This window comes from Cnephaeus nilssonii, assembly GCF_951640355.1.
Source record: "Cnephaeus nilssonii genome assembly, chromosome: 17".
NCBI classification, from domain to species: Eukaryota; Metazoa; Chordata; class Mammalia; order Chiroptera; family Vespertilionidae; genus Cnephaeus; species Cnephaeus nilssonii.
In genome coordinates, this window is record NC_137088.1 from 41,252,023 (window position 1) to 41,277,032 (window position 25,010).

At 40.0% G+C, this 25,010-nt stretch overlaps 1 protein-coding gene across 3 annotated transcripts in view; it reads right to left on the bottom strand.

The window, feature by feature from the left end:
• Positions 1-25,010, bottom strand: part of SFMBT1 (Scm like with four mbt domains 1) — a 106,413-nt gene that overhangs the window by 61,637 nt on the left and 19,766 nt on the right. For 2 of the 3 annotated variants that reach the window (XM_079794714.1, XM_079794713.1), the window contains exon 2: positions 325-491. In XM_079794714.1, coding sequence (XP_079650840.1) covers positions 325-364 — 40 coding nt within the window. In that variant the 5' untranslated portion in view covers positions 365-491. The remainder of the gene's footprint in view (positions 1-324; positions 492-25,010) is intronic. The other variant, XM_079794715.1, reaches the window with a different exon arrangement.

Here is a 25,010-nt window from a genome sequence, read left to right on the forward strand (position 1 = left end):
ATGGTAGAAACTGGTTATGGATACCGGGGACCTGTCAGTATTATCTTTGCAACTTCCTATGAATATATAATTATTTCAAAATAATTTAAAAATAACCATCAAAATTAAAATGTTGTTTTTTCAAAACAGAAGTCTATTCATAAAAGTTATTTAGTTTTTCAGGAAACATTGTGAGTATCCCCTAGTGCCAGGCTCTCTGCCAGGTACAGAGAAAGACAACTCATATCCTCAACCAGCTCTCTCTTTAGTGTCAGAAGGTAAGTCAGACAACGTCACACAGGAAGGTAGTATGATTCTGCACTCTGAAGAAGGAATTCTGCTCACCAAAACCAATACCTGCATCAAGCTGCTGCTCCCCGTTCATTTCCACAGCACACGGACTATCTCCTTCCCATACAAAGGGCCTTACAGTTCTGCTATGATCTGAAGATTACTTGCAGGTCTCAAGCATCCGTCAATGGGCATCCAAGGGTCCAAATAAAATGAAAGTGCTAAAAATAAAAAAAAAGAACATATAAATAGCCTGAAGCCCAAGTGTGTTTACTCATTCATAAGACATGGCACTCCCGTGGGTTGAGAGGGCAGATAAAACAAAAACACAGTGGCAGAATAGATGAGATTAGAGAAAATACCAATACCTTTTCTAATTTTGAAGATTGTGTGTGTGTGTGTGTGTGTGTGTAGAAAGAGAGCATACTATCAAGATCTTGATATCTAAAAATCACAAGAGATTAACATATATTTGAATCACTAACCTTTAAACTTAGATTATAATGCTTAGCTCCATAATTCCTATCCATAAAAACTCTAACTCTTAATGAATTTATGGGGGTGGAGGGTTACCTTTCAATGTTCTGTCTTACCTAACAAATGATACTTAAGATACAGTATATTACCTTATTCAGTTTTCCATTCCACTTACCTAAAATATTATACAGAACCAAAAAGTATCAACTATATTAGTTTACAATTATATGTATAAAAGAGAACCCCTCCAAAATAAGCTCTGAACCCATTTATTCTTTTTTAAGTTTTATACAGTCTTAACACTTCATCATGGTTTGATATAACAAAGCTAGTGCTAAGTAAATACCTGTAGGTTCACTACGCTTTGAAGATGTCATCCACTGCTTATATTCATAAACTCTTGAAATATGCCAGCATATTTTGTACAGAGAACCACACAGTACAAAATAATAGCAGCAACAACAAATTAAGTTTCAAAGCCAAAAAGACATGAGTTGGGAGAAATGCAAGTCCTATGTAGCTGAAAAGCGAACACTGTGATATCCTTTCTCTTTTTTTTTTTAAGCAAAGAAGCTTTATTCTGTTTTTAATTTCATTCTTTTCCATCATCATTTATCCCCACATACCCTCTTCTACCTTCCCCTAACCCCCCTCCCTCCCACAATCATCACACTGTTGTCCATGTCCATTAGTTCCTTTTTGTTCTTTTTTGCTCAATCTTACATTACTTAATTTTAACCAAAGAACAATCAATCAGCTCATTGTGTTAATAGGATCATGAGAAATAAATTGATGAAGCCTTTTGCTGTGGAACATCTGTTAGATCTCTCTCTTTATTGCTAGTCTGCTACCTTCTTATGAAGTGATGGAGAAAAAAAGCCATAAAACATCCAGCTTAGAATATGGACATTTAATTCACCTTTCATTTTTTTCCTTTTATTCCATCTATTTCCTATTCATGTTAAATTGTTTTACGCTCTTTATTTTATTGTTGAATTTAGTAGTATACTTCTTTTTGTGGTGACCAGAATACATCAAAAGTTATTTATTTAAATAAGTTTTCATGAACTAACTGATCTGGACCTTGCTCATCTTATTTAGAATATTTCTTATTTAGAATATATAGATGCCTATACATTTATAGGGGATGCTAATAAGACTTGAAGCCAGAATGAGCCATACTAAAATCTGAAACACTTCTAAGAAATATAAATAAAAATGTAAAAAGTAAAGTGTACAAAATAAGCTTTGATTACACACACACACACACACACACACACACACGAACACAAAACCCAGTTAGAATAAAATCAAACTGAGTTCACTATTTCATTTTTAGTGATACATCAAACAAAACTACCATGGAATAATTAACCTTTTAACAGGTTTTTTAAAAGATCTAAAAGCCATCTGAACAACAATCGAGTCCACACATGCAATCCACACTCTAAGCCTATACTACCTTAGTGTTAATGAACTTTGTTTCCAAGGCTAAAATGAAACAATGAGTAAGAATATGTGAAAAGTTACAATAATGCGAGAGAGACTTCTGTAGGATGATTCCTCAGCCAAATGATCTGACATGTCCAACAAATAACTTTTAAAGCACTTAGGAAGGACAGGAAGTCAGTGTGGCTCTAAAGATATATGTATCCAGTATGTATGGTGGTTGCAACAAAATACTTTAATTCAATAAACATTTACCTGGCAGTTAAGATAGATAGGTAGGTAGGTAGGAAGGTAGGTAGGTAAGTAGGTAGGTAGATAGATTAAAAAGTGATGGAAATTTTCCATTGAAATCTTTGAATTTACACTCCTATCCCTCTACTCAACAGATGAAAATCCAATAATAATTTCAAATACACTCTTAAATTTGGTAAGTGCAAACATTCAGCAAATCAGATGCTCTATTTTTGGCAGATCTGCAGTTGACCCTAACCCTGACAGGAAGCTAGTGGTACAGTCACTGTATTTTTTATTTCCTAACAGCTATAGATTTGTTGACTTTTCACTCTCTACAAGTCCATCATCACTCCCTGATCTTGTACATGTCCTATTTGACAGATTATCTTAATTAAATATTGTGCTTCCATCTGTCAAATGCCAAATAACTTACCTATTAGGGGTAGAGATCTATTGCTTCATTAGTTGTTTGTTGCTGTTGTTCTTAAACTACTGCTACATGTCTAACTAGGGAGATAAAAATATAAGTCTGATAGCCCACCAGTGTAGCTCAGTGTTTAAGCAAAAACCTATGAATCAGGAGGTCGAGGTTCGATTCCCAGTCGGGGCACATGCTCAGCTCGGGTTGCGGGCTCAATCCCCAGTGGGGAACGTGCAGGAGGCAGCCGATCAATGATTCTCTCTCATCATTGATGTTTCTATCTCTCTCCCTCTTTCTTGCTCTCTGAAATTAATTAAAATATGAACACAGTGCAGTATTAGTACAAGAAAAGCCAAGTACATGGATAACGTAGAATAAGGTTGAGAAGTAGATCTATTTACATGAGAGTATAGTCTGTGATCAAATGGAATTGCATATCAATTGTGAAAGGGTGAACAAACAGCGTGTAAGAATTGGCAAACTATTCAGAGAGGGGAAAAAATTAGATCCTTACTTCATGCTGTCACATTAAAAAATTCCAGGTGAATTAAAAGAGCAAAACATGAAAAACAAGATTCCAAACAAATTAAAAAGAAAACGTAAGAGAATATAGTAGTTGTAAGCATAACTTTGGGGTATACTTCTTAAGCAAGGAAGCCATAAAATAGATTACATTTGACCACATAAACATTTAAAACTTCTGATTGGCAAAAACAATTTTAAAAGCCAAGCTACCGACTAGAAGAAAATATTTCCAGTATTTATAATAGACAAAGGATTAATAGCCATAATCACAGCAGAAAGCCCATATAAATCCATAAAGAAAAAAACCCCCAACCTAATAGGGAAAAAAAGGTATGAACAGAAATTTTACAAAAGAAATGCAATTGACCAATAATTACATGATAATATGTTCAACATCAATAGCTACGAGTTATTTTTCAATCAGACTGGCAAAAACAAAAGATTAATAACATCCAATTTGGGAGAAGACAGGGAGAAACAGATGCTCTCGTTACCAGGTGAAGAGCACAGATGGTACAACCCTTTCGTAGACTCAGGAGGAAAGCACAGAAGCAAAGCCTTTGCACTAAGGAGCAGGAAGCTTCTGCCTCACCCCAGGGGCAGAGGGAAGCAGTGACTCACGCGCCCAGATCCCTGGAGGCTGCCTCTTGTCCAATCATTCACAAAATTTTAACTCCCTCTCTTTCTCCTCAAAGCCTTCAAAGGGTGATTTTAAGGCCGGATGCTTTGGGTTTTTGCCATTTTGTTTTGTTATATTAAGCACACAGGTATTTTTAAAAACTTTGTTAGACTTTAAAGACTCCTAGACTATAATCACAGGTGCTGTGTAATTTTCACTGGAATTTTATAAAGAATTTAAGGCCCTAAAATAAGCAGATTATCAGCTGTGAATACCAACGACCTTTGGATAGCTTACTAACCCTCAAAATCACTGCAGGCACCTACACAGCATCTATATCTATACTAATAAAAGGGTAATATTCTAATTAGACCGGGTCAACCGAACATCTTCAGGACGTCCGACTTCCTTCCAGACAGTTAGGGGGCGACCAGACCAGCAGTAGAGCAGTTAGGGGGGGACCAGGCCAGCAGGGTGGCAGTTAGGGGGTGACCAGGCCAGCAGGGGAGCAGTTAAGTGGTGACCAGGCAGGCAGGGGGGCAGTTAGGGGATGACCAGGCCAGCAGAGAACCAGTTAGGGGAAGACCAGGCTGGCAGGGAACCAGTTAGGGGGCAACCAGGCCAGCAGGGGACCAGTTAGGGGGCGATCAGGCCAGCAAGGGGAGCAGTTAGGGGGTGACCAGGCCAAAAGGGGGGCAGTTAGGGGGCGGCCAGGCTGGCAGGGAACCAGTTAGGGGAAGACCAGGCCAGCAGAGGAGCAGTTAGGGGGCAGCCAGGCCGGCAAGCAGAAGCAGTTAGGGGTGATCAGGCAAGCAGGTAGGCCAGCAGGGGAGCAGTTAGGGGGCGGCCAGGCCAGCAGGGGGTCAGTTAGGGGGCAGCCAGGCTGTCAGGGGGGCAGTTAGGGGGTGGCCAGGCCGGCAGGGGGTCAGTTAGGGGGCAGCCAGGCACTAAGCAAATGTTTGAAAATAAGACAGTGATTTGAGTATGAAGTATTTAAGTATTGAGCGGGGGAGTGAGCAAAAGGAAAAAAATGTTTATATTTTGAACTTCATCACTCATCATTTGATGAATGGAAAAATTATTTTATTCTCTTCATACTTTACCCCACTCCGTCAATATCTCTTCAAAATTGCAATGTTGACCAGGCAAACCCTACTGTAGTAATGTTTATCTGTTTGTTTTACAAATTGTGCTAATGTCAAAATTCCCAAGGCCAAAATTCCATAATGTGTAAAAGTTCTCATCATCGTATTTGCTGAAGTTGGGAACACTTTCCTTCCCTTCTTTCTTTCTTTTTTAAAAAATATTTTTTTATTGATTTCAGAGAGGAAGGGATAGAGGGATAGGTAGAAACATCAATGATAAGAGAGAATCATTGATCAGCGGCCTCCTACACGCCCCCTATTGGGGATTGAGACCGCAACCTGGGCACATGCACTGACCGGAACTGACTTACTGGTTCATAGGTTGTTGCTCAACCACTGAGCCACACCAGCTGAGCTCTTTCCCTTCCTTCTTGACGAGACTTTTTCAGTAAGGTGGCTCTTTGAAATCTAACTGGCAATCTGAATTTGTTTGACATTTTCTTAAAGATTCAGTCAAGTGTTTGAATGGCTTATTGATCTTTTTATTTCTTAAAAGGTTGCTCTGAGAGGAATCTGAAGTAAGCTTATGACTTTTTCATAGTTAGATTTGACAGGAAGACTCTTCAATCATTGGGTTTTGGTTTCCAAGTCAGCGAGGATTGACTGAGTATCCTATCAACTGACTGTAGGCCATGAAATTCCAACCTTGATGTGGCTAAGCTTGTGATAATCTTCAAATTACCATTTTGGAAGAATTTAGTGTAAACTTAAACAACTGAACCAAATTCTTTTTCATACTTTAATAGGGAATAATACTGTATTTATAGTCTCAGGTCCTGTGAGAAAATACTGAGGAAAACATGTTGATGCAGTGTGTGCTTGGTTTTTCCTGAGTGAGGGGCTGTATTTTGACCAACTAGCTCATTTACTTTCTGAACAGCTTAAATACAATTAAAATAATCTTGTTTTCTCTACCCTTGCCACATCCTAAAAAACAACCAGCCTTTGGAACACAAGCTGGATATTTTTCCGAGAAAAATTAATAACCAGTTATTTGCCTTAAGGCTGCTTTTTGTTCATCTGCAAATAACAAGGCTTTGAATTCTTTTCCACTTGTTTTGATAACTTCAGGCACCTGTCTCTGTTTCAATGATAGTTTTGTCCAAGACTGAAAAGTTTTATATTTTGTAAAGATGATTTTTTAAGTAAAACATGAAAATTATTGTAGCATAGTCAGTATTATTAAGGATTGAAAATTATGTAGATACTTTTGTATTACATGCTAGAAAGTGGAACAGATTGGTAACTGATGATCTTAGAAAACTGGCAACCATTGTAGTGTTATATTTAAGTTTACTTAAATAATTAATGGTAGGAGAAAAACATAGTTTTTAAGGGAAAAAGAGGAGGGGCATTGGGGTTTTGTTGTTGTTTAAAAGGTGTAGAGATTTAACCAAAAATATAGAGAGAGATGTAACATAGGCACTTCTGGTTTCCAGAGGACGTTTACTGACCGTGGAAGATGTTTCACCCTTCTGAGGGGTCTCGATATCTTTATAAATAAAAGTGGAAAAAACACCTTTTTTATAGAGTGGCTCTGAGGATGAAATAAGATGGCATGTTTGAGAATGCCTATCAGATTATAAACACTCAAAACTAGTTATCTCCCATTTCCAAGCAATCTATTTACTGCTTCCATCTACTTAATAAGTTTACATCTTAGTGAGCCTCCAAAGTAGGCTTCCTAATCTGAAACACTCTTCAAGTTTAAGGGATGTTAAAGATCCTTTACTCTGACACCCTTGCTTTACAGATAAGGAAATGGGACCTGGATTTACGCAAGGCAAGGCGAAGCGTCTCCCATCACAGAGACACAGCATTGGTCTGGAGCACCAGGCACCTGACATGCTCCCATTTCATCTTCTCTGAAGCAAGTATGATTATTTTATAGGGGAGGAAATCAAGGCTCAAGCAAGATTTAAAAACTCAGAATTCAGGTCTCTCTTACTCTAAAATTCATAAATTTTTCCAATGTTATCTCTGTCATTTCCAAACGTGAATAAGAAAGAAACAACACACGTGTTTGAAAGGTATTTCTGTACCCTATGCACTCAAGAAATTATTCCGTTACTCACACAGTTGTCAAAATGTTATCTGTGTAAAACAAATCATTTAACCACTAAGTCTTTGTCCATCAGCATCCTCAGCAATTCACAATGATCTTGTCTACTCTATCCTAAACTTGTTTACTAAAAATCAGCAACAGTGTTATATGAGATAAATTTCTCAAAATGTCTTTCTACTTTAAGCAGTTTCTCTTATTCCTGCTGTTTACAAGGATCACGACCTGGAGTCCTAGGGTCCATGAAGAGAACTCGGGGGTCTGTGGATTTGAATGAAAGTTTTTACATTTGCTTTCACTAACCTCAAATAGAAGTTTAAGCTTTCCTTCCAATAAGAGTGTAGGCAACAAACCACAGCAACATCAGCAGTAACTCTGTCACCACCGAACAGATATTTTCCTATCACATTACAGATTATGCAGATCTATATATAATTGATTTCCTTTTTAATTCTGTGTAATTTTCTTTCTTTTTTTAATCCTCACCCGAGGATATGTTTTATTGATTTTTTAGATAGAGAGGAAGAGTGAGGGAGAGAGAAAGAAACATCGATGTGAGAGAGAAACATTGATTGGTTGCCTCCTATACACACCGAGGTATGTGTCCTGACCAGGAATCAAACCCACAACCTTTTGGTGTACAGGACAAAGCTCCAATCAACTGAGCCACCCAGCCAGGGCAATCCTATGTATTTTATTTATTTAAAACCATTAATCGAGAACAAGTCCACCAGCTTCACTAGTTTACCAAAGGGATACATGAATACCAAAAAGGCTTAAGAACCCCCTACTGGGGTTTTTTGTTTTGTTTTGTTTTGTTTTGTTTTTTAATCCTAACTCCAGGATATTTTTTCCATTGATTTCTAGAGAGAGTGGGAAGGAGGGGGGTGGGGGGAGACACATCCATTGGTTGCCTCCCACACTCGCCCCTACTGGCGCAACCTAGGTATATGCCCTTGACCGGAAAGCAAACCCTTTGGCCACAGGCTGACACTCTAACCACTGAGCAAAACCGGCCAGAAAAAAGAAAAGGAAAAAAAAAAAAAAAGCCAGGACAAGAACCCCTAGTTTTGAACAACCATGTTGTTAATTGACTGAGAATTTGAGAGAATACAGGGGGGGGGGGAGGGGGTTTAAAGTTTGGCTTTTAAACACATGAGTCGCTTACACATTCAACTTGTTCCTATACTGTGCTCTCCTATGTAGCAGCTACAAAGATAAAACATTACCCTTTCCTCAAACTAGTAGGAAAGAAGACAAAAGCAAGTAACAAGGTAGACTGTCTGAAGCACAAGCAGAGAAGGAGAAAAGAAACCTTTGAACGCAAACAATGAAGAGATTCTCTCATTCTCACCAAACAAACAAGGCACAGGTCAAAGGAGAAGAACAGGAAACTCTGCTCCTACACCCTGGAGTGCAAGGGGCTCGGGGGTGCAGGCAACCCCTCCTGGCCTGGTCCAGGAGAGGGCGCAGGGAGACGGGCATCAGGAGCAGCAGCTGGCAGTGACTGAGCACTACTGCCCAGCCGGGAAAGCAACTCCTGGGGCCTTCTCTAACGCTCGGTAGAGCTGGTAAGCCCTTGCTATTCCAGAGATGCTTTTGGGAAAGGAATGTACACAAGAAACTTTCTTTATAAGGGATAAGTGGAGCCATGTTTCAAAGTAAGATGACATTCACTTAATTTGTACAACCAAAATATAGTATGTATGTCCAACGACTTTACTGTACTTGTTTTACAGGAGCTAAGAAAGAGGCAAATGAGCCTCTCTATACATCTAGAGGTTAACTTATAAAACGATGTTTAAATAAGGTGATTCGCTCAAAGCGTCCCCCATTGAATTTAAATTCCACAATACTGTTACACCATATCAACAAAACACCACCAGGTAAAAGATAAAATCATCCTAGGGAAAGATCACAAACTTATAAACATCTATTTTATACCTTTGGAACTGCCTTCCAATATTTACCTACACTATTAGAAACCTGTATGTTTACATTTTTTTTGACCATTCTCCCGATTTCCCTCCATCCTCTACTGAGCACCTCCTTTGTTCCTGGCACTACCCTAGGGATGGCTGAGCATGATGCAAAGCTCAGCCTTGCCCTAAAGGGTTTTACAGTATGGATAGAGCCACGGCAAATATTTTTGAAATGCAGGAAGAGCATTAACTGTGGGTCAAGATAGCTGCAAAGAGCTTCACCAAAAAGCAAAGCATGAACTTCATCTTGAAGGATGAACAGAACTATGGGAAGGTAAAGAACAGAGTGAAAGACATTCCAAGAAGGGCCAGCAACATGCAAAAGGCAGCAAGGCAGGCATCAGCTGTGTGTGTAGGAAGGGGACATGCTTGCATGTAAGGTGACAGGAAAGATCAGCCTGCTGGTGTACAGGATAACAAGGCCACACAGAAGAGTGTACATAGCATGCAGAAGTTATATACTACACAAAAGGCAACAAACAGGAAGATTTGAGAATTACTACATTTTAAAGTTTGTCACACACACACAGTTAAAGGGCAGTTAGGACTAGAGGCAGACCTTCAGAGCGGTGCGGGACTAGCCCAGGGAAAAAAGGCTGAAGGCCTGGTTGAAAGGCAGAGAAGCAGCCATCAGAACGGTAAGGAAGACTGAACCTCAGAGGCACTGCAAAGTAGGAAGCAACAGAAAAATCAGAAATGACTCCAAATTCTATCATGTAAAAGGCCAAATAGTAGTGAAGAAGAACTGAGCTTTGTGATTGGGGGACATGCCAAAGACTGGTGCATTCCACTGTGACTTCTATGGATTCTGGGGTCAAGAGTGGGCCACCCAGGTTTAGAGTTCCAGAAGTAGCTAAAAACCAGGCTGCTGTCAGACAACAAAGTATGAGACAGGCTAAGCTGTAAATTTACAAGTCAAACCACACAATGCAAGTAGCTATATATCAGAAAAACCCAAGGAGAAAGAACAGAGGATGAAGAACAGGAGGTAAGAAAAAAGGGGGGAAAGGAATTAACACTTTCTGTCATCCACTAGGAGAGTCACTCATACACATTAAATAGAGAGGAAATTAGAAAACCTCCTCACAAAGAGTGTACCATCATCAAGGCCAAACAGGAAAGGAAGGAGAAAGAAGACTGAGAAATGGCACTAGATTTCCAAGACCAAGACCACAGCACCCCTGGGAGACTTCCCGCTGTGTGGCAGAAGCAGAGGCTGTGAGGATGGGGGCTGAGAAGAGAATGGGTAGGCACAAAGTGAATACAATTAATGAAAAGTATGTGTATATTTAGGTATCTGGGCAACAAATGAGTAAGGCCTCTTAAAGAGGGCAGCAATGTCATGCAGTTCTTATAATCCTTTTTTTTTTTTTAATTAGCAAAATACTGACCAATAAACTCAAAGGTTAGGGCCCATCATGCATATGACTTAAGGTGCTAAAATTAAAGGAAAATGACAGACACAATTTAGTTTTTGCAGGCTCAATTCCATGACCAACAAATGGAGTTCAGCTATAAATATAACAAATTAGCATATACTAATTAAAGCATATTCCACCTGCTTTACAGCTGAAAAGCTAACATCTCTCAAAACTGAATGCTAAAGAGACTAACAACAAAAATACAAAGATTGTTATGCTATAAAAAATTACAAATATTTCATTCCACCTTTCCCAAATCCTAAATCACATTTTTACAAGTAAAATATCTGAAAGACCAATCACAATCATCTAGAAACTTGCTATAGGAATAGTAGTGCTAGAGGATTTGATTATAATGGCAAAAACACTTACTGGCTGGATGAAAAAAACATTTTTTATCTGATTCCAGTGCTGAGCCTTAAATGCAGATAGTCCAACCCAGTCATAACTTATGCATTAGTTACAACTTATGCATTAGTCTATATTCAAAATAATAAAAGTAGCCATTCTTCAATCCTCCCCCTGAAGAATAAGCTTTTCTACAGAGGGAACCATAAGTAATATATACACCTAGAATGGGCAGAATATGACATGAGAACAACTCTTAGTGGCATATGGCTGGGTTGTTCAAAGCTGACCACAGGCAAGTATTCTGCTAAATTCACCTTTCTATCCACTGCTGGTTCTGAATTGCTTACTACTGAACAGAATGCAAGAATATGCCACAAGACAAAAGAATTCTGAACAACAGATTCCTATGGATTCATAAATTCATTTGAAATGTAGGAGACGTTTACTATACTTTCTGAGTCACTGATTCAGGATGCAAACCTCACGTTTTACAAAGCACGGCCTGGTGCCATCTTACCACATATTAAAAAAGCATTTTTTCAGGTAAGGACATATTAATGATTTTCAATAAAAGGATAGAAAATAATAAAATGTTGACTTTATTATCGTTTTCCCCTGCTTTTAACAGAAACATTCTTACATATTACTATAACAAAAAAGTACATTTTGTTTTAGAATACGTTTAACCAGGACTCCTAAAAAATCTCCTGAGAAGAATTTTTAATTATACTTATACCTCGAAGTAACAGAAGAATCTAGAATTAACAAAAAGCAGTGTATCTCATATGAATTAAGGGTGATTTAAGCCCTGGCCGGTTTTTGTTCAGTTGTTAGAGGCCAGCTGTGGACCAAAGGGTCAAGGGTAGATTCCCTGTCAAGGACACGTACCTGTTGCAGGTTCAATCCCCAGCCGCGTCAGAGTGCCTGTGGGAGGCAACCAGTCAATGTGTGTGTCTCTCTCTCATCGATGTTTCTCTCTTTTTCTCTCCACCCCTCCTCCCTCACTTCCACTCTCTCTCTAAAGATCAATGGAAAAAATATCCTCATGTGAGGATTAAAAAAAAAATTTATTCAAAATTTCATCAGTTATGTCACATTTCAAAAAATGATTATAACCAAACATATTACTATGTTTACTCTTATTTTTTATTTCCCCAAACTGCTCTCACAATTTTGTTACTCTTAGATAATAATCAGTGAACTAGTAGCTGTAATTACTTCAAGAAGGAACACGGCTAACTTATGAAGAATTTTTTTTTAATGTATTGAGGTCAGGGAGGAAGGAAAGTACACGTGAATGCTTGTTATGCGAGACACTCTGCAATATGGTAACTGCATCCATTTCACCACCCTTTGAAATATTCCCATAGCAAAGGTCAGGAAATGAAGGTTGGAGAAGTTAATTTAACTGCCCAAGGTTATACAACTACTAAAGGACAGCCAAATCGAAAATATAAGTTCTTTCTCCATCATACCAAGCTGCAATTCAAAACCATAATCTTTACACATAAGCTTTTATAGTTAATTTTACAACACTCTTTATTCTCACATCACAAAATCAGATGTCCTAGTCCCTAGGACACAGGATGGGAGTTTTGAGAAGAGACAGGCCCTTCATGAGTGCTGATGGAGTGAATAGACACAGCTAGCATAAACGTCAATACAGCAGAGAGAAATCATAAAGCTGGCGAACCCCACCCCAAAGCATAAAGCAACTTCACCTCAACAAAAGTCATTTAAAAAGCCAAAATCATTTCTGAATCAGATTTTTAAAAAAACAAAACACTTCCACATACTCACTGCCTATAAATATCTGCATGTGATAAATTTGTAATGGAATCTCACTGTGTTTTAATTTCTGTTTCCTCATGTAAAGCCATAAGATGGCTATAAAAAGAGAGACGGGAGATACCTGTAATACTATCAACAATAAAAAATACATTTAAAAAAAGAGAGAGCAAAATGTGGACAGACTGATCTAAAACAAATATAAAATGATACTGAACATCAACTGTAATTGAAATTTAAAAAAAAAAAAGAAAATGTGACAAACTAAAGGCCCCATACATTGCTGGTGGGATGCAACCACTTTGGAAAACAGTTTTGCATTTTTTTTCAAAAAGTTAAATATAAAATTTCCATATGACCCAGAAATTCCACTTCTAGGTATATGAAAATATTACACACAAAAACTTGTACATGAATGTCCATAACAGCATTATTTATCACAATTCAAATTTCCATCAAATAATGAATAAATAAAATGTGATACATCCAGAAAGTAGATTATCTAGCAATAAAAATAAATAAAGCACTAATACATGCTACAACATAGATGAATCTCAAAAACTTTATACTATGTTAAAAAAGCAAATCACAAAAGATCACATATATCATTTACACAAAATGTCCAGAATAGGCAATCAAGAGATAGAAAGTGGATTGGGGGTTCCCTCAGGCTGAGGAGGCAGGGGGAGGAGGAACAGGGAGTAACTGCTAATGGGTACAAAGTTTCTTTTTGGAATAATGAAAATGCGCTAAAATTAAGTTGATGATGAGGGCTGCACAATTCTATAAATATACTAAAAAACACTGAATTGTATACTTTAAATAGGTGAACTGTATAACATGTAAACCATAACTCAATTAAGCTATCCTATATAATAAAAGGCTAATATGCAAATAGACCAAACAGCGAAACAACTGGAACAACCGAACAACCAGTCGCTATGACATGCGCTGACCACCGGGGGGCGTGTGCGGAACATGGCAGGCATTGGCCACAGTGGGATAGTGAAGGTGAGCAGGGATGCCAGACCAAGGCGGAGCGCCAGTTGCTGTCATCAGGGCGAGCCTCTGGTGGTTACTGAAAATTCTTTGCTTCCACGGGAGGTGATCCCACCTGGCACACACCTGCTGCTGGCGCTGGCCCCGCTCGCACCCACTGCCTGTGCCAGTCCCGACCACTCGGTGCCATCAGCAGGTGCGAGCAGTGGCTGCTGGCCCTGATTGCCCCCGAGGGCTTCTCCACCTCCTTCTGCTCCTGAGGGGCGATCGGAGCAGCAGCTGCCACTCGCACCCGCTGCTGGTGCTGGCCCCAATCACTCCGCGCCATCAACAGGTGCAAGCGGGGCCGGCGGGAGGGGGGCTTCTGGCAGACAGGGGACCGGGGGACGCAGCGGGAGGGACCGGGTAGGGGCGCAGAGGATGGGCTAAGATTCGCCCCTGTGCCTACCGCAGCCTCGCAGCCCACAGTTCTTTTCAAGGTGCACGAATTCATGCACTGGGCCCCTAGTAAAAAATAAGAGAAAAAAGTTAAGCCTACAATTGTGTTTTTCAATTTTCTGCCTCACATGGCAAGGTACGGAGTAGGGAAGACTTATTTCATCAAAAACAATATAATTTTTTATTCTTTTATTTAAACTGCTGTCTTTTTGGCATCCTACTTTTAGCTGTAAAAGAACTTTCTTTTATTTTTTTTAAAATATATTTTATTGATTTTCACAGAGAGGAAGAGAGAGGGATAGAGAGCTAGAAACATCGATGAGAGAGAGACATCGACCAGCTGCCTCCTTCACAACCCCTACTGGGGATGTGCCCACAACCAATGTACATGCCCTTGACCGGAATCGAACCTGGGACCTTCCAGTCCGCAGACCGACGCTCTATCCACTGAGCCAAACCGGTTTCGGCAAAAGAACTTTCTTTTAAAAAGAAAAGAAAATATGGGCTTTTGGGCATCCTACTTTTAGCTGTAAAAGAACTTTCTTTTAAAAATAAAATAAAATATGGGCTTTCTAAAATCCAGAACAGAGTAATCTATAATAATAAAAGGGTAATATGCTAATTAGACTGGACGTCCTTCCAGACATCATTCCAGACGTCCTTCCGGATAAAGCCAGGGCTAGAGGGAAACCCGGGTCCCAGTGCCTGTGGGCAGCCGGACGGAAGCCAGCCTGGGTCCCGGGTGCCGGAGGGTGGCCAAAGGGAAGCCGGTGCCGGCAGCTGGGAGAAGGAAGGCCTACTCTTGCACAAATTTCGTGCATCGGGCCTCTAGTTAATAAAGAAAAGGACAGAGGAAGAAAAATTGTTAGAACTTCACTCCTAACTCCAAAGTAGGAGCAATTTGCTTAGTATCAGACACCAAGGGCCATTCTGAGCTCTAGCACCCTCACAATCATAGCCCTGGTCATCTCAATGCCAGCCTCAGGCCACAGCCCTGCCAATCTAGCTGAGGTCAGGAAGAGTATACATAGCTGACTTTTAAAAAAATGTCTAACTTTCCCAAAGTGGTTGTACCGTCTCACAGGTTGAATAAAGCTCTCATTCTCCACATACTCACTTCCTACAGTGAGATTTTTAGATTTTTGCAAATCTCTGAGTGTGTAATGGTATCTAACAGTGTTTTAATTTGTATTTCCCCAGTTAAAGTGAAGTGAAACGCCTTTTCTTATGTTTATTGACCACTGGATTTCCTCTTTTGATAAGAGCCTGCTCAAGTCCTTTTTCTACTGGCTATCCGTTTTACTTACTGATTTGAAAGCTCTTTATACATTCTGATAGTTACATATGATTAAGATTTATTCTCTACTCTATGGCTAATGTTTTCATTCTCTTTATGGTATCTATTGATAATGGTTTTAATTTTAATGTAGTCATACTTATTAATCTTTTCTTTTTAGATAGTGCTTTTTGTACCTTGTTTAAGAAATTCTTAACTCACAGACACAGGCAAGAGTCTGGTGGTTAACAGAGGGAAGGGGGTTTGGAGGTGGTGAAGGATAAAGGGGGTCAAATATATGGTGACAGAAGAGGATTTGATTTTGGATAGTGGTCACACAGTGCAATACACAGATGATGTATCAGAATCTTATTAACCATGTCACTTCAATAAATTTAATTTTAAAAAAAGATGATGTTGCAGGTTAGGTTCCAGACCACCACAATAAATTAAATATCACAAAAGAAAAAGAGAAATTCTTCCTCACTCTGAGGTCACAGAGATCTCTTCTATTATAATCTAAAAGTTTTCTAATCATGCCTTTTACATTCAGTTCTTTAATCCAGCTGATATGAGGGAAAGCTCCAATTTCACTCTTTTTTCCCTATCTAGAAAACTAATCACTGGGAACTAGATTTGACTCAGTACTGAGCTAGACTCAACCACTAAACAAAGGGAAACTAATAAAATGGTCCTTTTGTTGAGGACCTACTAAGCCAGGCAGTATATTCAGTATTTTATATACATTATATAAGTATACAATTATGTAAAGTACATTATTACTATTTCCATCTTACAGATATAAAGAAATTGAGGCTAAGAAACATGACCATGGTATTAAAAGATAAAGATGGGATCGTTACCTATTTTAATGCCTGTGTTTTTTCTACCGTACCTCATTGCTTTATGTAAGAATTTGATCTCTGGATAAAAGAAGAAACTTTCATTTTTTTAATTTTTTTAATATATTTTATTCATTTTTTTTTTACAGAGAGGAAGGGAGAGGGATAGAGTTAGAAACATCGATGAGAGAGAAACATCGGTCAGCTGCCTCCTGCACACCTCCTACTGGGGATGTGCCTGCAACCAAGGTACATGCCCTTGACCAGAATCGAACCTGGGACCCTTTCAGTCGGCAGGCTGACGCTCTATCCACTGAGCCAAACCAGTTAGGGCTTAAATATTTTTTTTATTGACTTCAGAGAGGAAGGGAGAGGAAGAGAGAGAGAGAAACATCCATGATGAGAGAAAATCATGGATCGGCTGCCTCCTGCACGCGCCCCCCCCCCCCCCCCCGCCGTCCTGGGGATCAAGCCCGCAACCCAGGCATGTGCCCTGACTGGGAATCGAACCGTGACCTCCTGGTTCATAGGTCGATGCTCAACCACTGAGCCACGCCGGCTGGGCGAAACTTTCATTTTGAGGATGCTGCAGTCACTTACTCTCCTGGCCCACTAATATAGTGACACTACTCATGTAACAGATACTTACTGAGTGCCTTTACCTGCCTGACATAGTTCCTTGCTCTGGAGAAGAAGTGGTGAACAAAGTCCCTATCCTCTTGGGGGTCTTACAGCCTAAACTGATCATAAGCACTCTCCCACGTCCCTTCTACATGACTTAGTCTTATACACTTAATAAAGAAAAACTTCCTTGTCCAGCTGGTGTGGGTCAGTGGTTGAGCCTCAACCCAGGAACCAAGAGGTCACCGACCATTCCAGGTTAGGACACGTGCTGGAGTTGCGGGCTTGATCCTCAGAAGGGGGCATGCAGGAGGCAGCCGATCAATGATGTCTTTCCCTCATCAATGTTTCTCTCTCTCTACCCCTCTCTCTAAAATCAATAAAAACGTATTTTTTTTAAAAAGAATTGTGAAAAGTGATGTGTCTTGTAGCACATAAAAAAAGGAAACCTTCCTCAAAGAGCACAATCACAGGACTGCCACACGAGTTGCAGCAACTCGGAGAAATTCCAGTATTCATGCTGCGAGAACCCCACAAAATAAAGCTTCCCGGCCTCTTTCCTTCTCCTGCAGTTTACATTTTTCACTTGTCAAACGTTATTAGCAATCTTCCAAAAGTAATTACCTTAACAAAATGATTGTGACTTCTTATAAGCACCTATATACCAGTACATCTTGGGCAATTTCTAAACCCCTTTCCTCCTCTTCTTAAAAGATACATTTCAATGTACAATAAGCAGTAGTAAACTTCTGCTTCTTTACTTATTTAACACAAATTGGCTATCTATGCAAGAGCTAGGAGAGAAAAAAGTTAACTATGCAGAGCATGTGAGGGTGTCAAGAACTTCCTTGATTTTCCCACCACCTGCAGCCTCTGCTTCTATCCTCAAAGGAAAACCCCCCGAGGCTCTAGATTCACCCCTTCCACCTACTTAATAACATAACCTTCAGTTATTCTGTCTGTACTCGATCCCTCTCTACCAAATGAGTCCCATCAAAACAACATGCAAGCATGCTCTAATGCTGCCATCTCAATAATAAAACCCCTCACGCCCTCCAAGAACTTACCATATCTCTGCTTTCCTTTCACAGTAAGAAGTCTTATCACATATACATATACATACACGTATACGTATACGTATACATATACATATACATATACACATACACATACACTATTTCCTCACTTCCTCCCCAATCTGGCTACAGGCTATCCTAACACACTGTCATTGCCCTTGTCCAGCACACCAATGACCTTCCAATCACCAAATCCAATGATTGGTTCCCTCTCCGATCTTACCAGGTCCCCAGCCTCACTGTACCTCCTGCTCAAAGCATTTTCCTCTCTGAGCTACTGTGACATTGCTCCCCTGGTTTTTCTTCTTCCCCTCTGGCCAACCCTTCTCAGTCTTCTTCGCTGGCTCCTCCAGAGTAACACAAACTCTTAATCTTGGAATTCCTAAGAATTGGGTGCTAAATTATTTCTTTCCCCCATACACATTTCACAATCTCTTCCTAGGTGGTGTTATGTAAATTCATGGCTATAAACACATGAATCTTAAGAGGTTTACTCTCTGGCCTCCAGACACATATGTCCAACTACACATTTGGAATCTCCACTTTAATGTTGGGCAGGGATCCAAAACTGACTCTAATTTTCTTCAAACCCAACTCTCCCCAGGCTTCCCTATCTCAGTAGTATGCAACCAACCAAGCCAAACTTAGAAACCATCACTGATGGCTCCCTCACCTTCACCCTGTCCATTAGCAAACTCTATTGAGTCTACTATCACCATGTATCTTGAAATCAATCACTTCTCTCTGTTTTCACGGCCATCATCCTAATCCAATCCGCTGGACTATCTCAGTAGCCTCTAAACTGCTTCCCCTTTACCCTTATAAATCCATTCTCCACACAGCAGATAGGTATCTTTTTAAAAGGCAAAGCAGACCCTGTCACAATGCCACATAAAGGCTTCCAGGAGCCTCCTAAATAATAAACACCAAACTCCTTACCAGGATCTACAAGTCCCTACTTACCACTCCACCTTCCTTCCATCCATAGCCCCTCTACGGCTTTCTAATTCGCCACACACTATCTCCTGCTGCAGGGCCTTTGCAAGCGCTTTTCCCTTTCCCTAAACACAGCTGCTTCTCACCCTTCACTCTTAGTCTAAAATCACCAGCACATAAAATGTTTTCTGTTCACCCTACTGAGCACACCCCCATCTTATTCTCTATCATTATCACTCAGTCTACCTGCTAAATACTTATCACACATACTAGATTCTATTTATTTCCTTACTGGTTTATTATCTGCCTACTTTACTACCATATAAGCTTCCGTCTTCTTTAGGTTGTATATGCAGTGTCAATAAATATTTGTAGAATGAATAGCAAAAAGAACACAAATGGGAAATGGAGAAAGGAGAAAAAGAAGGGAGAAATAAAATATTCCCAATCTATACATAGGTTTCCACCAGAGTTTTATAATACAGATTTTTCCATACTGTAAGTGAAAATAGAGGTTCCCCACTGGCTAAGTTGAGCCTAACAGTAATATTCTATATATAACAACCTATTCATAACGTATAGCTCTAGCAGCAAGGTGTTCATTTTACACTCGTTGCCTTTCTATTGAAAGATCAAATTTAGTTATTGCTTCTTTATAACTTGTCTTGGGAGTTCCTAATGCACACGTAAATTTGTCAATGTAAATTAGGAGAAAAGTCTGCTTAAAACAGAGGAAAATATAAAATGCAAGTTTTTATGCCTCAATTCATTAGAAAATGCCTCTAAAATAGCAAAATATTAATGCAGGGTGATCAGTAAATGAGGATACATTATATTAGTATCTCTTCATTTAAGTATGTTTAAAATTTCCAATAATAAAAAGTTAAATAAATAAAAGTAAATGCCTCTAAGAAGTTAAAAGCAAATAAATATCTCTGAGTCACAGATATTTTCCTGGTCACGTGTATTCTGTTGCCATTTGGAGATTTAATTTAAACCAGTTGGTAATTTTTAAAGGTGTTTTCATAAGACATCAGCTCGTTGGGAGCCCTGAGGACACAGGAAAGCAGGGCTGTCCTCCCATCTGCTCAGTGTCCCAGCACTGCAACCCCAGCCCGACCAGCCAGCACCTTTCTATGCATCGGCAATAACTACAGCTCGAAAACAGAGCACCTTCAGGAGAAGAATGAAATCATTTAAAGGGGGAAGGAGTGGAAGCATTCAGGAAGAGAAAAATGTTTTTTGCTTAAATTTCAAACAGAATATTTTTCTCCTAGAAGTCTGATGAGGTGATATTTCTCTTTAAAGTGGCACTTCAAATTCAGAAAGGACCTTACAGAAGACAAAATGCAAATACACCAGAGGCCAGTATCCCTGCCCAATATAGCTCCTCCTCTCATGGGTTCCTTCTCTATAACATTAAATAGAATGTTATGGCTTTCAGTGGTGAAAATGCAAATATTAAGCCCTCAATTATGAGGAGGCACAAAGAACAGAAGAATCTAAAGTGCGCTGGCAGTTAACTTTCTTTTTCTTTTTTAATATATTTTTATTGATTTCAGAGAGGGTGGGAGAGGGAGAGAGAGAGAAACATCAATGATGACAGAGAATCACTGATTGGCTGCCTCCTGCACGTCCCACACTGGGGATCAAGTCTGCAACCCGGGTGGGCATGTGCCCTGATCAGAAATTGAACCATAGCCTCCTGGTTCACAGGTCCACGTTCAACTGCTGAGCCACGCCGGCCGGGCTTAACTTTCTTGCTATGGGAATACTCTGGACTATGGGAAAACAAAAATAATAGAGGTTTATTTTAGTTTTCTTGGCTTGCAGAAAAATTATAAAATTCTATTAGGAAATTAAGGAACTGCAGCGAGGTGTAATTTTTAAAAGCTAATTATATCCCTACAAGTGGATCCATAAACATGACAAGATGGATCCAAACCAGCACATGAAAGGTCCATTTATTTATGTCAGCACAGGACCACCCTTAAATAAAAATAACTAGCAATACAGAAATCTGAAACAACCTGATGAGTGAAATAATCTGGTACTTGAACATAAATTGTTTAATTCATCAAAAACATGACATATTACTCTGAAGATTTTTAACATTAAAATACCTTAGGAATTTTAGGTTTTGAGGAAAAATAACGGACGTAAATTTTGTAAAAATTATGGGCCTTACCAGTGTAGCTCAGTGGTTGAGCAGGAACCTATGAGACAGGAGGTCATGGTTTGATTCCCGGTCACCAAACCAAATCCCATGGTGTGATGCCCAGGTTGCGGGCTCAATGTCCAGTAGGAGGCGTGCAGGAGGCAGCCAATCAATGATTCTCTCTCATCACTGATGTTTCTATCTCTCTCTCTCCCTCTCCCTTCCTCTCTGAAATCAATAAAAATGTATATTTATAAATAAATAAATTATGGTAGAATTCTAAATCTGTAGATGTAATCATTTTATAGAATTTCATTTTGTCTTTTTTTTTTTTTTTTTTTTTTTTTAGGGAGGTGTGGGTGGAGAAGGTAGTTTCTTAGTCTATTAATGACAGACCTCACATCCAAGAAACAGACACTCAACCTAAGTCCCTGGACGTAGGGAAGTGGGAAAAAAAAGCAAGGCGAACAGACGTCCCACCAATTCCTTCCATATCCACTACTTTCTCCCTCTACATCTCAAGAAATTAAAAATGTTGCTAACCCTAATTTAAAAATATAAGCTTATTAGTGTGGATTCACGTCATAAATATCGACAAGCACTGAACATGAATATAATTAGCAAGAAAGTATACTGAGACACTGGAGTCCTTGTTTACAAAGTGAGAAGAGGAGGAGAGGGAGGAGAGGAGCAACAAGATCCTGGCATGTGTCCTGGGGGAGTGGGGAGCAAGGCATGATTTGAGTAGCAAAGGGAGCAGCACCTAGAGGTGCCACAAACACATGCCTGTTGCATCTTAAACCTGCAAATAAGTGACAGCAGGGCTCTGAGTAAAGACTGTAATTAGATTAGGGGAGGCCATACGATCCTTTCGGTGACAGTGATCTAATCTGGGACACAACTGGGCCTAAACACAGATTTACTGAAGTCACGGAAATGAGCACTTAATCACACAGAGAGATCACGGCCACAGTGAAGATGTATTTCCTGTTGTGCCCCATTTCTAGAGCCGAGTTCAGTTTTGTGGTTCAACACATGGATGTGACTAGGCTAAGCTGGGATTTAATTCTTAGCTTTTTAATGTTTCACTAGCAATCTAATATCTTTCCCTGTGCTATTAATTGGCATCACAGCCCAAACTACCCCCTTCAGTTTGTCCTGCACCTAAGTTTATCTCCACACGTGAGCTGAATAATACACCTGTGCTGGATAGTTTATGTTGGTACTCTGCCCCACACCTACCCGTCTACACTCTCCCCAACTCATCTACCTCCCCACCCCACCCCCCTTGTCAGCTGTGCTGCCAGGACCACTGGCAGCAGCCCTGGCAGACGGACAAGCTCCTCCGTGGTGGCAGTGAACTCCAGCAGCAAGAGAGAAAATTGGGAGTTTGTGGGCTCTGGGTAATACCACCTTCCCCCAACTCCTCCAGCCTTTCCTTTTATATCCAAGTCCTATAATTATATCCCCTTTTGATTGAAGCACCTGGAGTGGTTTCCTAACTAGACACTAATTGGTGGATAGCCGCCAAAATCAGAATTTCTCTGTCACAGACCAGCATGGGGAGCTATGCTATGAAATGTTCATTCATCCATTCATTCAACAATATTTTTCTTACTGAGCACCTACTATAGGCCAGACCCTGTTCTAGGCGCTGGTGATTTAGTAGTAAATAGCACAAAAATCCTCATCCTTGAAGAGCTTACATTCTAGGAGAAGAGAGACACTACACAGGACAGATAAGTGAAATACAGTGTGAGGCAACAAATACTAAGTAGAAAAAAAAAAAAACTAAGCAGGGGCAGGGAGTGAAGTGTTGGAAGGGGATTGAAATTTTAGCTACACAGGTCACTGAGGTGATTTTTGAGAAAAGACCCCAAGGAAGTAAAGGAGCTAATCATGCAAACATATCTACAGGAAGAGCCTTCCAAGGCAGAGGGAACAGCATGTGCAAAGGTGCTAAGGAGGGAGCCCCTTGGCATGTTACAGAATAGCAAGAGTCATATGTGGGTCTGCCCACAGTTCCAGATGTAACAGCCCCGAGCTCTGTGGCGGGTTCTGCTTCCTCTACCTCTCTCAGGGAGGAGGAGTAGGCAGGGACCTAACCAAGGCAGCTTCAGGGGTAAGCAGCATTAGAGATAAAGGCTTGGAAAGGGATTTGAAAAGGAAACGTTCGGGGTTTTTTATTTTACACTGAGCCTGTTCTCCATTAAAAACAAATATTTTAGCTTATTAGAAATTCTTACGCTAACAGTACAATATATGAATAAGTATTCACAGATGACTCACTCCCTGGTATTTACTCCCACAAAAAATATTGCTCAAAACAATACCCTACAGAAAGGTTAGCCCCTTCCCACACCGCTGTCAAAATATCTTCCATAATAGTCACTTTGTACCTTTTCAACAAGCTCTTCTGTCTCCTATCTTATCCCAGTACTGTAAGCTTCTCCAGGCCAGGGACTTTAGGCAACTTTGCATTCCCTAAACCCCGGCACCACTGCTTCACTTCACACCTATTTAGCATTTGCTAAATGAATTTCTAAGGTATCAGATCATGGTACCTCCAATTCACTAATGAGGAAAATATACATACAACTTTTTAATGCAGCAATGGCTGCCCCACGGAGGGGTACTGTCCTTTTCACATGAGAAGGAAATGCAGTGCCTGGCACCTGCCTTGAGGCCAGCACTCTGACTAGCCCTAGTGTGCACACCAGCTCACCAGGAGTGCCTTTCTCAGTAAGAATGGATGGAAGGATCTGAGAGGTCAAGAAAGCAGAGTCCCTGTGTAAATTTATTAGGCATTATCCATACACAATTTGCTTAGTCTTCTTAAACCCTCTGGTTAAAACATACCTTCAAGCCATTGTTTCTTCCACCTGTTCTTTAGACTTTTGGATGGTCCAATTTATCAGGTTGTCCTATTATTTACAAAGCCTTTCACAATGCAAAGAACTTGAATAACCCTGATTGCCTGCTGATTTCTATACAGTAGTCCCCCCTTTATAGATGGGGGATACATTCCAAGACCCCTAGTGAATGCCTGAAACCCAGAATAGTATCGAACCCTAAAGGCAGCATTTGCAGCTTCTCTCTGACATATCTGAATTGCCACATCACTACTCTTGCACTAAGGGCCTATTATTAAAGGTTACTTGAACATTATTAAGGGTTATTTTGGGGGCCAAAATAAGGGTTATCTGAACACAAACACTGTGACACCATGACAGTTGGTCTGGTAACAGAGAAAGCTTATACTGCATGAACACCCTGGACAAAGGGAGGAATCACTTCCCAGGCAGAACTAAGTCGGATGGCACGAGTTTTCATTGTTCATACTCGGAACAAAGCACAATTTAACACATATGTTATTTCTGGAATTTTCCATTTAATATGTTTGGATCATGGTTAACTACAGGTAATTGAAACAAGAAAGCAAAACCGCAGATACGTGGGAATTACTATACTTTTTTTTTTCTCAGATCACTTCTTGAAAGCACATTACTGATCCATAAAACTTGCTTTTTGACATACAATGTGATAGTGTTTCTTTGCCACAAGTGCAATTTGACAAGCTGCACCCTCTGTCTGCTTTCTGGGTCAAAACTGCTCACGAGAACACAAAATTAAGGGCAGAAAGAAGACTACAGCAGAGCAAACTCACTTGACTCAGGAAAGCCCAGTAGAGCATTCAGTGACTGAGAACCCCTGCAGGAAAGTGTACTGTGCTCACAGACCACCCACCACTGGCTCAGTGTGCGTACACTTTGAGCAAGCAACAACAGTCATGGGTTAGGAATACACCAACACCTACACACACACACACACACACACACACACACACACACAATATACTACCATAAATTGTTACACATTTTTGGAAAGCATTTTGCAGGCAATGACAGAACACAAAGGAG